The 13,923-nt window shown below is 49.7% G+C and overlaps 1 protein-coding gene across 1 annotated transcript; it reads left to right on the forward strand.

The window, feature by feature from the left end:
* The first annotated feature begins 2,691 nt into the window (after nt 1–2,691).
* LOC127906123 (sodium-dependent lysophosphatidylcholine symporter 1-B-like) lies at nt 2,692–13,305 on the forward strand. The gene is made up of 9 exons (XM_052512696.1): nt 2,692–2,923; nt 3,122–3,209; nt 4,848–4,966; nt 6,386–6,469; nt 9,904–9,987; nt 10,504–10,616; nt 11,833–11,976; nt 12,513–12,689; nt 12,912–13,305. Exons 1-9 carry the CDS (start codon nt 2,708–2,710, stop codon nt 12,964–12,966), a joined length of 1,080 nt encoding a protein of 359 aa, XP_052368656.1. The 5' UTR covers nt 2,692–2,707; the 3' UTR covers nt 12,967–13,305.
* Nucleotides 13,306–13,923: the final 618 nt, after the last annotated feature.

The raw sequence follows: 13,923 nt of genomic DNA on the forward strand, positions 1-13,923 counted from the left end.
CCTCCACATTGACTCTGTACCTGTACCCCTGTATATAGCCTACACATTGACTCTGTACCTGTACCCCCAGCCATATAGCCTCCACATTGACTCTGTACCATAATACCCTGTATATAGCCTAGCTATTGTTGGTTAAGGGCTTTTAAGTAAGCATTTCTTTGCCGTCTGTTGGACCTGTTGTAGTTAACGACCACTAGGTCCCATTAGGAGAAGGCAGCTGTCTCCTGCCCAATGCTTTTAGGAGACAACAACTCACCCCAACAATGCATTAATCAACGTACTAAAAATTAGCATCAACCTTTTTTTGTGTGTGTTTTTTCACCTGACCAGTTTTTAAAAAATAAAAAATGAATTAGTGCTGATTTTTAAGAAGACAAGACGAGGAAACCCATTTTGGGCATCTCCAACAGGCTGAACCTGAAGTAGCTGAACAAATCTACTTCTGAAGGAATGTGTTATGGTGTTATGGTGCCGGACTGTTTTTCATCAACACTGGGGAGGTTGTACATGATGGGTGTATTGTGTTCCCATATGTGATTTCCTGTCCGTGCGATTTTTGAGATCGTGGCTTCCACCACCATATCCCCTTCAGCCAATCAATGACCGGATATGATGCGAGCGTTTCCTGCTCGGGGAAACCTAACTCCTAACTACCCTTCATGCTGATCCACATGGACAGATGTATACACACACACTCCACGCCCCTCTCTTGTTCTGTTGGAGCGTGTCGATCAGGCCACAGGATGTCCATAACTGGGACAGGAAGTTACACACAGACATTCCTCCTGTTCTCGCTGAGTGACGCATTACTCAGGGATGACATCACTGTGGTCTGGAGTGCCAGGGAAAGGGGGTGTGGAGTGTCTGAGGATCTGTCTAGAGCATGAGAGACAGGGGAGGGTGTAGGGGGTATCACAGTGGGTGTGGACATGAGGGGAAGAGTCTGAGGATCTAGAGCACGAGAGAGGGGGGGAGGGTGTGAGGGTATCTGAGTGGGTGTGGACATGAGGGGAAGAGGCTGAGGATCTGTCTAGAGCACGAGAGGGAGGGAGTATCTGAGTGGACATGAGACAGAAAGTGAGGAGAATGTAGAACGGTGTGTCCATGGAGAATATAGAACATCTCCCTAATTTTATGTCTGACGCACTTCTCACACAGCCCTTTCATGATGCATGATGTTCACAGTGAGGAAATGTATCTCTGGCAGAACGGAGTTGAGTGACAGCTGATCGTTTCTAAGGACCTGTAGGAATGCCTTCCCCTCGTTTTTAAAATTGATTAAAATTTTACTTTTTATTTTTAACGAAGTGGGATTAAGAACAAATAGTTATTTTACAATGACTGCCTAGGAACAGTGTTAACTGCCTTGTTCTGGGGGCAGAAGGACAGTGATTTTACCTTGTCAGCTCAGGGATTCTATCCAGCAACCTTCTTAGATAATGGCTGTCCTCGTCACACACTGGTTACTGCTCTGTGACGATGTGAGACTCGATGTGACTTGACCTCTGTCTCTCCATCCCTGTAGGGTCCTGTTCTCCACTCCTCTAGCTGTGGTCAGTTACTTCCTCATCTGGTATGTTCCTGTGTGATTGAGAATGGGAAAGGTCATCTGGTACCTGGTCTTCTACTGCCTCTTCCAGACCCCTTCAGACAGTGAGTACTGTAGTCTACTGGCTACAACGCCATACTGGTAGAGCAGCGGTTGGGGACATTCTCACACAGACACACACCAGACGGCCTACAAGAGCTGGACCAGATGTATAGAACAATACAATCATCAGTAAAAAAAATATATAATAATTAGTGGGATACATGTTAATGTCTGTCTCTCGCTCTGTCTGTCTCTCGCTCTGTCTGTCTCTCGCTCTGTCTGTCTCTCGCTCTGTCTGTCTCTCGCTCTGTCTGTCTCTCGCTCTGTCTGTCTCTCTCGCTCTGTCTGTCTGTCTCTCGCTCTGTCTGTCTCTCGCTCTGTCTGTCTCTCGCTCTGTCTGTCTCCAGTGTTTCCATGTGCCCTACTCCCGGCTCTCACCATGTTCATCAGTGAAGATCAGAAGGAGAGGGGACTCTGCCACTACTTACAGTAAGTCCCCTCATGGACACTTGCCTCACTCACGACCTAGACACGACTTAGTATACATGACCAGTAGTGATGGGCACCGATATGTGGACATTTTGTTCCCCATTATCGGCAGCATTTATATCATCAGGTTCATTGAATAACACTGCAGCTGTGTTCATTCATTGTCAAGGCTCTGTGAAGGCCAGACAACTTGGTTGCCCACTGGGTGTGAATCCTCTGGGAGCCTAAGCCTGTCTAACCAGTGACTACGATGACAAACCCCATCGGCAGGCTATTCAGTATGTTAAGTTGAGTCCGAGAGTTGTCCCTACAGGTGTGTGTTAACAGCTAGGATAAACTGTTACGATACGCCTTGCTCATATCGACATCAACCAGTACTGCATTGAATCATCGATAGTGGTGTTTTCCACTGGTAACTTAGTCTGTGCATTTGGATATTTAATCAATAATACAACAGTATTATAAACATTTAATATATGCCGTTCAGAATATTATTTTATTATTATTATTTATTTTCCGGGAATGAAGCCCACTATCCTGGTGTTTTCCCAACTGAGTTACATATTTTTTTTATTTTTTTTTTAGACAAAATTGAAAGCTGATCATTGGTTGGTTTGTGTCATCTGTATGCTCCTCTCGTCCCAATCAGGAATGACGGTGGAGGTTCTGGGTACTGTGATTGGCACAGCCGTCCAGGGTCAGATTGTGGGCATGGCCAACCCCCCCTGTATCCCTGTAGCCCCCGGCGACAATGTAACAACAGAGGGCCTGAACTCCTCCCTGCTGCTGGGACAGGAAGTTAACACCACGGTCTTCTCTCCCGGTATCACCCTGGACCAGACGGTACACCGACAGACCGTAGCCTCCCATCTCGTATAAATACTTGTATCTTCATGAAGATGACTTGAGCTCACAAATCCAGATGGTTTACACTATACGATAAAGCCAGTGTGTGTTCTGCTATATGTTCGTTGCACCAGTTGTACTGTCGTAGGTTACTATAGTCTACTGACCTGTTGTCTCTCCTCTCCTCGATCTCAGAAAACAGCCTACATGATAGCTTCCGGCGCCATCTGTTCCATCTACGTGCTCTGTGCCGTGGTGCTGTTCTTAGTCAAGGAGAAGAAAGGTAAAATTTTTTTTTTTTTTTTTTTTTTTTTTTAATCTACCATCCTCAACACATCCCTGTTGATATTTCAGCGCTATTATGGGTTTACTTTGGGTCATTCATTTCAATGTACCTATTGGATAATGTGGATTTTTATTTTATTTTTTTAATTGAGCTCTGCAGTACGCCGTTGCTGTCTCATTTTTCACTATGGGCCCTGGTGGCTTGATGCTCTAACAACTGATCTGAGGGTTTACTAGCAAACGTACTCTAAGGTGCAGCAGGTGGCCTGGTGGCTAGAGGAGGCTGGGGGTGGCCTGGTGGCGAGAGGAGGCTGGGGTGGCCTGGTGGCGAGAGGAGGCTGGGGTGGCCTGGTGGCGGAAGAGGAGGCTGGGGTGGCCTGGTGGCGAGAGGAGGCTGGGGTGGCCTGGTGGCGAGAGGAGGCTGGGGTGGCCTGGTGGCGAGAGAGGAGGCTGGGGTGGCCTGAGTGGCGAGAGGAGGCTGGGGTGGCCTGGTGGCGAGAGGAGGCTGGGGTGGCCTGAGGTGGCGAGGAGGCTGGGGTGGCCTGGTGGCGAGAGGGAGGCTGGGGTGGCCTGGTGGCGAGAGGAGGCTGGGGTGGCCTGGTGGCGAGAGGGAGGCTGGGGTGGCCTGGTGGCGAGAGGAGGCTGGGGTGGCCTGGTGGCGAGGAGGAGGCTGGGGTGGCCTGGTGGCGAGAGGAGGCTGGGGTGGCCTGGTGGCGGATAAGAGCGTCTGCCAAATGACTTAAATGTAAATGTAAATGTGAGAGGAGGCTGGGGTGGCCTGGTGGCGGATAAGAGCGTCTGCTAAATGACTTAAATGTAAATGTAAATGTGAGAGGAGGCTGGGGTGGCCTGGTGGCTAGAGGAGGCGGGGTGGCCTGGAGGCGGGGGTGGCTAGAGGAGGTGGGGGTGGCCTGGTGGCTAGAGGAGGCGGGGGTGGCTAGAGGAGGCGGGGGGTGGCTGGAGGAGGCGGGGGGGTGGCCTGGAGGCGAGAGGAGGCCTGGAGGCGGGGGTGGCCTGGAGCGGCCTGGTGGCGAGGAGGCGGGGTTAGAGCATTGGGCCAGTAACCGAAAGGTTGCTGGATTGAATCCCTTAGCTGACAAGGTAGAAATCTGCCCGTTCTGCCCCTGAACAGGCAGTTAACAAACTGTTCCCAGGCCAGTTAACCCACTGTTCCCAGGCCAGTTAACCCACTGTTCCCAGGCCAGTTAACCCACTGTTCCCAGGCCAGTTAACACACTGTTCCCAGGCCAGTTAACACACTGTTCCCAGGCCAGTTAACACACTGTTCCCAGGCCAGTTAACACACTGTTCCCAGGCCAGTTAACACACTGTTCCCAGGCCAGTTAACACACTGTTCCCAGGCCAGTTAACCCACTGTTCCCAGGCCGGTTAACCCACTGTTCCCAGGCCGGTTAACCCACTGTTCCCAGGCCGGTTAACCCACTGTTCCCAGGCCGGTTAACCCACTGTTCCCAGGCCGGTTAACCCACTGTTCCCAGACTGTCATTGACTGACTTGGTTAAATAAAGAATACATAAATGATAAACCCAGACTTAAAGTTGAAACACATTTGACAAAATAATGAGGTAAATGTTTATATTATAACCATAGTCTCTGTCTCTCTCTCTCTCTATAGAGTCGTCTCGCCCTCGGTCAGAGCTCATGTCGTTCTGGCAGGGTATTGGGCTGGTGATGGGTCATGGACCTTACGTCAGGCTGGTGATGGGCTTCCTCTTCACCTCACTGGCCTTCATGGTGACTACACGACCCAGGCACACACACTTTTGCTCTCTGCATTTGTATGTCTACGTACACCTACTACAACACACCTTACAACCCCCCACACGACAACACCCCCCCACACACGACAACACCCCCGCCCCCTACGTGCGACGACCCCCCCCGTGTGACGACACCCCCTACGTGACGACGCCCCCCTACGCGATGACACCCCCCACCCCAGACGACGACAACACCCCCCTCCCCCTTTATTTACAGATCAGTGATGTATTTTTTTTTATTTTACCTTTATTTAACCAGGCAAGTCAGTTAAGAACACATTCTTATTTTCAATGACGGCCGAGCAACAGTGGGTTAACTGATCTAGGAACAGTGGGTTAACTGGCCTAGGAACAGTGGGTTAACTGGTCAAGGAACAGTGGGTTAACTGGCCTAGGAACAGTGTGTTAACTGGCCTAGGAACAGTGTGTTAACTGGCCTAGGAACAGTGTGTTAACTGGCCTAGGAACAGTGTGTTAACTGGTCAAGGAACAGTGGGTTAACTGATCTAGGAACAGTGTGTTAACTGGTCTAGGAACAGTGTGTTAACTGGTCTAGGAACAGTGTGTTAACTGGTCTAGGAACAGTGGGTTAACTGGTCTAGGAACAGTGGGTTAACTGGTCTAGGAACAGTGGGTTAACTGGTCTAGGAACAGTGGGTTAACTGGTCTAGGAACAGTGGGTTAACTGGTCTAGGAACAGTGGGTTAACTGGCCTAGGAACAGTGGGTTAACTGCCTGTTCAGGGGCAGAATGACAGATTTGTACCATGTCAGCTCGGGGTTTGAACTCGCAACCTTCTGGTTACTAGTCCAACGCTCTAACCACTAGGCTACGCTGCCGCCCCGGGGTGTCATCGCGGGGGGGTGGGTGGGTGTCACGTAGGGGGTGCGGGGGTGTTGTCTTGTAGGGGGGGTGTGTAGGTGTGTAGTAGTAGGTGTACGTAGACATACAAACCCAATCATAAAAGTTCCATATCCACACAGCTCTCTAGCGACCGCTGACACCTAATGTTCACGATATACCCATGTCCTTAATGGTGAGTGATGACACGCATCACGTTTTTGTAGTGTGTCATGTGGGGTTTTATAGTATGCCAGTCTCTGACCCATAGCCACCTCATCACCTACAATAAAACTTAACCCAACCGTAAAGCTAAGCTTCAAAACCCAACCGTAAGCTACCCTTCAGCGTGGCCTCATGTTAGGCTGTCTGCCACCGTTCTGCTCCTTTTTAGAGTGTGTAGTCTGTTTATTTATGTGGTCTCTGGGCTAAGCTTGCCTGTCATGTTAAAGTTGAGTGTCCAGCCAGCGAGCGCTTGGCTCCTGTGTGTGTGTGGCGGGGCCAGTCTAACTGAGCGTTCTGTGTTTCTTTCTCTCTCTCTCTCTCGCTGCAGCTCCTGGAAGGGAACTTTGCTCTGTTCTGCTGCTACACTCTGGGCTTTAGGAACGACTTCCAGAACATTCTACTGGTCATCATGGTGAGGACACACCGTGGCAATGCCCTTTATGTTTTGATACAGACAGATTGAGACTCTTTTCCCACATCATTCACTGACCTCTCTATTGTTACTGTAACCTTGACTGGACCACTGGAGAGAGGAGGTTTCTATACAAAACAGCTGTCTCTCTGTCTCTGTCTCTGTGTCTCTCTCTCAGGAGGTTGTCTATACAAAATCTCTCTCTCTCTCTCTGTCTCTGTGTCTCTCTCTCAGGAGGTTGTCTATACAAAATCTCTCTCTCGCTCTCTGTCTCTGTGTCTCTCTCTCAGGAGGTTGTCTATACAAAATCTCTCTCTCGCTCTCTGTCTCTGTGTCTCTCTCTCAGGAGGTTGTCTATACAAAATCTCTCTCTCGCTCTCTGTCTCTGTGTCTCTCTCTCAGGAGGTTGTCTATACAAAATCTCTCTCTCGCTCTCTCTCCTCTCCGTCGCCCTCTCAGGAGGTTGTCTATACAAAATCTCTCTCTGTCTGTCTCTCTGTCTCTCTGGTAGCCAGTCAGTGAGGGCTAATGACTCGTAGCTGCTATTACTGTGTTCACTTTCACTGGTCTGAATACCCGCCTGTTCCCACAGACGTTTAACACTGCTATGAAAGTCGCTCTCTGTCCCCCCCCGACATCCTTATTTATCCCTCTCTTCTGTCATGTGATTAAAAGGACTTAATGACATCTTTATCCTAACAGGAATGCAGTTGGTACGTGTGGCAGTCAGCCTGACACATGACCTGACTGCAGCACAGTAGGCCTGTGAACTATGGGGGGGGGGGGGAGGGGGGCGCGACTCTGAGTGCTAATTCTCAAATTCAATAAATAGCAGGGAGGAAGTGGACCTGTCTTACTGTCCTTTTCCTTTATGTAAAGTCTTAACTCCTAAAAGGTCCTTCAATTATGGTTTTATTGAGTTAACTCCTGAGGTGGAGCGTAGGCACAGCGCTAGGATCAGTTTACCCTCCCCTAATACTTACCTTTACCATTAGGCACAGGTCTAGGATCAGTTTACCCTCCCCTAATACTTACCTTTACCATTAGGCACAGGTCTAGGATCAGTTTACCCTCCCCTAATACTTACCTTTACCATTAGGCACAGCGCTAGGATCAGTTTACCCTCTCCTAATACTTTACCATTAGGCACAGGTCTAGGATCAGTTTACCATCCCCTAATACTTACCTTTATCATTAGGCACAGCGCTAGGATCAGTTTACCCTCCCCCTAATACTTACCTTTACCATTAGGCACAGCGCTAGGATCAGTTTACCCTCCCCGAATACTTACCTTTACCATTAGGCATAGGTCTAGGATCAGTTTACCCCCCTCTAATCCTTACTTTTACAGTAGAGGTGCCTAATGGGCACAGGTCTAGGATCAGTTTACCCTCCCCTAATCCTTTACCATTAGAGACACAATAAACTGACTTTAGAGCAGCTTTATTCTAAATTCACCCCTTCGAAGACCATTGAGGGTTCTTAACCTGTTTTCTTCATTCTTAAGCTCAATGTTATTCAGCACTGCAGCCTTTCAGCACGTCTCTCTGGCCTTTCAGCACGTCTCTCTGGCCTTTCAGCACGTCTCTCTGGCCTTTCAGCACGTCTCTCTGGCCTTTCAGCACGTCTCTCTGGCCTTTCAGCACGTCTCTCTGGCCTTTCAGCACGTCTCTCTGGCCTTTCAGCACGTCTCTCTGGTGTCACTCCAGGTGGCTTGGCTCTTCTCTGGTCAAGGGCACAGTCTTCATTGCTACACTGTTTGGTAATAGTGTAACTCCAATAGGGTTGCCAGATTGGTCTGGGTAGAGGGAACACGGACGGGCGGGGGTTAAACAAACGAGACCTTGTCCCCAATGTAGAGGAAGTTGGTTCATGAGGAGACCAGACAAAAAGACCTTGTCCCCAATGTAGAGGAAGTTGGTTCATGAGAAGACCAGACAAAAATACCTTGTCTCTGGTCAGTGCCCTCAAATGGCCCCCAGCGTAGTCTAGTGGTTAGAGGGGGGCAGGTAGCCTAGTGGTTAGAGGGGGGAGGCAGGTAGCCTAGTGGTTAGAGGGGGGAGGCAGGTAGCCTAGTGGTTAGAGGGGGAGGCAGGTAGCCTAGTGGTTAGAGGGGGGAGGCAGGTAGCCTAGTGGTTAGAGGGGGGAGGCAGGTAGCCTAGTGGTTAGAGGGGGGAGGCAGGTAGCCTAGTGGTTAGAGGGGGGAGGCAGGTAGCCTAGTGGTTAGAGGGGGGAGGCAGGTAGCCTAGTGGTTAGAGGGGGGGGAGGCAGGTAGCCTAGTGGTTAGAGGGGGAGGCAGGTAGCCTAGTGGTTAGAGGGGGGAGGCAGGTAGTCTAGTGGTTAGAGGGGGGGGAGGCAGGTAGCCTAGTGGTTAGAGGGGGGGGGAGGCAGGTAGCCTAGTGGTTAGAGGGGGAGGCAGGTAGCCTAGTGGTTAGAGGGGGAGGCAGGTAGCCTAGTGGTTAGAGGGGGAGGCAGGTAGCCTAGTGGTTAGAGGGGGAGGCAGGTAGCCTAGTGGTTAGAGTGGGGAGGCAGGTAGCCTAGTGGTTAGAGGCGGGGGAGGCAAGTAGCCTAGTGGTTAGAGGGGGGAGGCAAGTAGCCTAGTGGTTAGGCGGGGGAGGCAAGTAGCCTAGTGGTTAGAGGCGGGGGAGGCAAGTAGCCTAGTGGTTAGAGGCGGGGGAGGCAAGTAGCCTAGTGGTTAGAGGCGGGGAGGCAAGTAGCCTAGTGGTTAGAGGCGGGGAGGCAAGTAGCCTAGTGGTTAGAGGCGGGGGAGGCAAGTAGCCTAGTGGTTAGAGGCGGGGGAGGCAGGTAGCCTAGTGGTTAGAGGGGGGGGAGGCAGTTAGCCTAGTGGTTAGAGGGGGAGGCAGTTAGCCTAGTGGTTAGAGGGGGGGAGGCAGGTAGCCTAGTGGTTAGAGGGGGGAGGCAGGTAGCCTAGTGGTTAGAGGGGGAGGCAGGTAGCCTAGTGGTTAGAGGGGGAGGCAGGTAGCCTAGTGGTTAGAGGGGGAGGCAGGTAGCCTAGTGGTTAGAGGGGGGCAGGTAGCCTAGTGGTTAGAGGGGGGCAGGTAGCCTAGTGGTTAGAGGGGGGGGGGGGGCAGGTAGCCTAGTTAAAGGTACAATAAATAAATTAAATAAAACATTCCTGATTTTTATATAGTTGCCGTGTACCTATGATGAAAATTACAGGCCTCATCTTTTTAAATGGGAGAAATTGCACAATTGGTGGCTGACTAAATACTTTTTTTGCTCCACTATGTTCCCTGGTCAAAAGTAGTGCCCTACATGGGAGGAATAGGGTTGTGTTTCTCTTTACACGTTGGCAAAAGGAGACATGGGCTGGAACCCCGGCTCGGTCAAAGCAGGAAAAAAGGACAACGATGGACACAACTATTTCTATGTGATGCGTTTTGACTGAAAACCACACACCTCTTTGTCTCCAGCTCGCTGCGATGCTCACCATACCTTTCTGGCAGTGGTTCCTCACCAAGTTTGGCAAGAAGAACGCCGTGTACATCGGCACCTCGGTAAGACTACGCAGAATGATCGCACATGAACCATGCCATAGTCCAGGGTTTACCCATCTCGGTCCTGGGGACTCCCTCCCTGGTTTCTGCTCTAGCCTTGTTGCACAGCTGATTTTCAAATAGCCAACTTCTCGTCAAGCGTTGATTTTGAATCAGCTGTGTTGTGCTCGGGCACAAAACAACACCTACCACCCAGTTGGGGGCCCCAGGACCCGAGTTTGGAGAAACTTAATCAATTAGATCTAGAGATGGAGAACCAAGGGAATAACCAAAAGAACAGACTTAATGCTATTGAGATGAGGACTAGGCCTAATCCCAGTGAGGCTAGTCAGTGGATTTGGAATTTGGAATGACCGATTGATTGCCTATTGTATCATAAAGGAGGTTGTGTGAGGAAATTGTCTGATAAACTTCCTGACTTTAATCAACGAAGGCTTTTTATTGGACCAGGGGGTCTCTGAGTTTATAATGATGAAGGTGGTGTTTCTAATACGGGGGTTTCTGTCCTGTCTGCAGTCTGTGATCCCCTTCATGATCCTGGTGGTGTGTGTGAAGAGTAATCTCATCATCACCTACATGGTGTCGTTCGCTGCCGGTGTCGGAGTCGCTGCTGCCTTCCTGTTGCCGTGGTGAGTTGGAGTTTTTCCTCTCTTTCCTTACCGACCCTCTGGCTGTCGACTCCTCCTCTTCCTCTCCTCCTCCTTTCCTCTCCTCTTCCTCTCCTCTTCCTCCTTTCCTCTTCCTCTTCCTTTCCTCTCTTCCTTTCCTCTCTTCCTTTCCTCTCTTCCTTTCCTCTCTTCCTTTCCTCTCTTCCTTTCCTCTCCTCCCTTCCTCTCCTCCCTTCCTCTCCTCCTTTCCTCTTCCTCTCCTCCTTTCCTCTCCTCTCCGGTTAACATCCTCCTCTCCTCTCTGGTTAACAGCCTCTCCTCTCCGGTTAACATCCTCCTCTCCTCTCTGGTTAACAGCCTCCTCTCCTCTCTGGTTAACAGCCTCCTCTCCTCTCTGGTTAACAGCCTCCTCTCCTCTCTGGTTAACAGCCTCCTCTCCTCTCTGGTTAACAGCCTCCTCTCCTCTCTGGTTAACAGCCTCCTCTCCTCTCTGGTTAACAGCCTCCTCTCCTCTCTGGTTAACAGCCTCCTCTCCTCTCTGGTTAACAGCCTCCTCTCCTCTCTGGTTAACAGCCTCCTCTCCCTCTCTGGTTAACAGCCTCCTCTCTGGTTAACAGCCTCTCCTCTCTGGTTAACAGCCTCCTCTCCTCTCTGGTTAACAGCCTCTCCTCTCTGGTTAACAGCCTCTCCTCTCTGGTTAACAGCCTCTCCTCTCTGGTTAACAGCCTCTCCTCTCTGGTTAACAGCCTCTCCTCTCTGGTTAACAGCCTCTCCTCTCTGGTTAACAGCCTCTCCTCTCTGGTTAACAGCCTCTCCTCTCTGGTTAACAGCCTCTCCTCTCCTCTCTGGTTAACAGCCTCTCCTCTCCTCTCTGGTTATTTTTCTAACCCCTACTCTTATGTGTGTCTAGTGTTTGGTTGTTGGTGGATGTCACTGTCTCTCCAGGTCCATGCTGCCAGATGTAGAGGATGTTACTGACTCTCTGTCTCCAGGTCCATGCTGCCAGATGTGGAGGATGTTACTGACTCTCTGTCTCTGTCTCTAGGTCCATGCTGCCAGATGTGGTGGATGTTACTGACTCTGTCTCCAGGTCCATGCTGCCAGATGTAGAGGATGTTACTGACTCTCTGTCTCCAGGTCCATGCTGCCAGACGTGGAGGATGTTACTGACTCTCTGTCTCTGTCTCCATGCTGCCAGATGTAGAGGATGTTACTGACTCTCTGTCTCTGTCTCCAGGTCCATGCTGCCAGACGTGGTAGATGACTTCCAGGTCCAGAACCCAGACTCTCGGGGTCACGAAGCCATCTTTTATTCCTTCTATGTCTTCTTCACCAAATTTGCCTCTGGAATCTCCCTGGGGATCTCCACTCTCAGCTTGGAGTAAGTTTACCACGCACACGCGCACGCACGCGCACACACGCACGCACGCACGCACGCACACACTGGCCCCTGTTGTACTGTACATAGGTAAATGTTGTTGTGAGTATAAGCCAAACCCTACAGTCTCCATATGATTCCTCTGGCTCTCTCATCCACTCCATATGATTCCTCTGGCTCTCTCGCCCACTCCATATGATTCCTCTGGCTCTCTCGCCCACTCCATATGATTCCTCTGGCTCTCTCGCCCACTCCATATGATTCCTCTGGCTCTCTCGCCCACTCCATATGATTCCTCTGGCTCTCTCGCCCACTCCATATGATTCCTCTGGCTCTCTCGTCCACTCCATATGATTCCTCTGGCTCTCACGTCTAAATTAGTAGTGTGTGTATGGCACATTAACCTCCTTGTTAGTGTGTTGAGCAGTCATGAGGTTACATTAATTTGTACTATCAACCTCTAATGTGTGTGTGTGTGTGTGTGTGTGTGTGTGTGTGTGTGTGTGTGTGTGTGTGTGTGTGTGTGTGTGTGTGTGTAGTTTTGCAGGGTATATGACTCGAGGTTGCACCCAGCCTGAGAACGTGGATATAACCCTGAAGGTTCTGGTCTCCGCGGCGCCCATAGGACTCATTCTGATTGGCCTGGTCTTATTCCGCTCTTATCCAATCGACGAAGAGAGGAGGCAGTGCAACAGGAAGCTTCTTCAGGAGCAACGGTAAGACTGGCGTGTCTGGCTTGGGAACTCGGGGGGCCTCGTACCCCAAGCATTTCTGAAAGGATTGTATAGATGTGTGATCTGAAACGATGCGAATTCCGCTCCTTGACATGCCTCGTACCCAGGCTACTCAAAGGACATTTTGTTGTGAACTGTTCAGATATTTTATGGACTGCTTGTATGTACCATGTCTAACACCTGGTCTCTGTTCTGTTCTCACAGGGAAAATGAAGTAGACTCAGAAACGGACTCCACAGAACTGACCAACATGGTGTAGATTCTAGAACACTCATGGACCACTGGGGTGACACGGTTGCTTGCACCAGGGTGGGGCTGACGAGGGCTGGACCTATCACGACTGAGATACCGCTACCATCCAATCACACTGCTGCTCACGTGTCTCAGAGCACATGTCGTCATGACGATGTGCCATGGCAAGGAATCCTAAAACGGAGTGACCTTCCTGGTTCAATTCCCAGCCCACTTAAGCTGTGACAAACTCAGAAATGGTTTTGGGTGCAGTCTCAAAAGGCAACCGATTTTCAAAGTGCACTCAATGGAGACTCAATAGACTACTGTAAAACACAGCCTTTAGTTGTTGTCCATGAATGTTGCACAAAACTTAATGTGATTTTTTTTTTTTTTTTATGTGTGTGTATTTTGCCAATGTTGAATATTTCTGTCTTAACTTAATCTAGCGTGGGTACTAGTTTCAAAAGCCCAAGACTTTAGAACAATCTACTACTCCCCTCAAGTATGAAACTTGAAACGACCATCTTTCTATGCTGAAGATGACAAAATGGCCCCAAAATGGCCTATGGTTTGCTTTTTTTCTTTTTTTCTTCTCGTTTTATGTTTCGGTTAAAAAGGTTAAAAAAATCTAATAAAAAAAAGCCAGACTAATTATTTTGGTAGAGAGAGAGATGGTAGAACATTTCTACAACACGTGTTTCTACAGACTTTAGTTTGGTACTGTCATGTACAAAACAAGTCAGAACCCTTTCTAGCATTGAATGATTCACAATGTGATTTCTTTTTTTTTTTAGGTTTAAGACCTTGTCTACTATTTGACACTACAATGGAGTTCTCTTGTCATGGATTCCATTTTGTGTTTTACAATGTTCCTTCCTCACATTTCATTGGCTCATTCAACAGGCGTGTATTCACTAGGATGCCAAGGGAGGGACCTGCAGGTGTCCAATAGTAACTCCTTTTGTTGCAAAACATTTAGCTA

This window comes from Oncorhynchus keta, unplaced genomic scaffold, assembly GCF_023373465.1.
Source record: "Oncorhynchus keta strain PuntledgeMale-10-30-2019 unplaced genomic scaffold, Oket_V2 Un_contig_9210_pilon_pilon, whole genome shotgun sequence".
NCBI lineage: Eukaryota > Metazoa > Chordata > Actinopteri > Salmoniformes > Salmonidae > Oncorhynchus > Oncorhynchus keta.

Coding starts and splice junctions, on each gene's coding strand:
- LOC127906123 (XM_052512696.1), top strand. CDS start 2,708: ATGCTCCTCTCGTCCCAATCAGGAATGACGGTGGAGGTTCTGGGTACT. Junction 3,210..4,847: donor CTTAGTCAAGGAGAAGAAAG/GTAAAATTTTTT, acceptor CTCTCTCTATAG/AGTCGTCTCGCCCTCGGTCA. Junction 12,690..12,911: donor AAGCTTCTTCAGGAGCAACG/GTAAGACTGGCG, acceptor CTGTTCTCACAG/GGAAAATGAAGTAGACTCAG.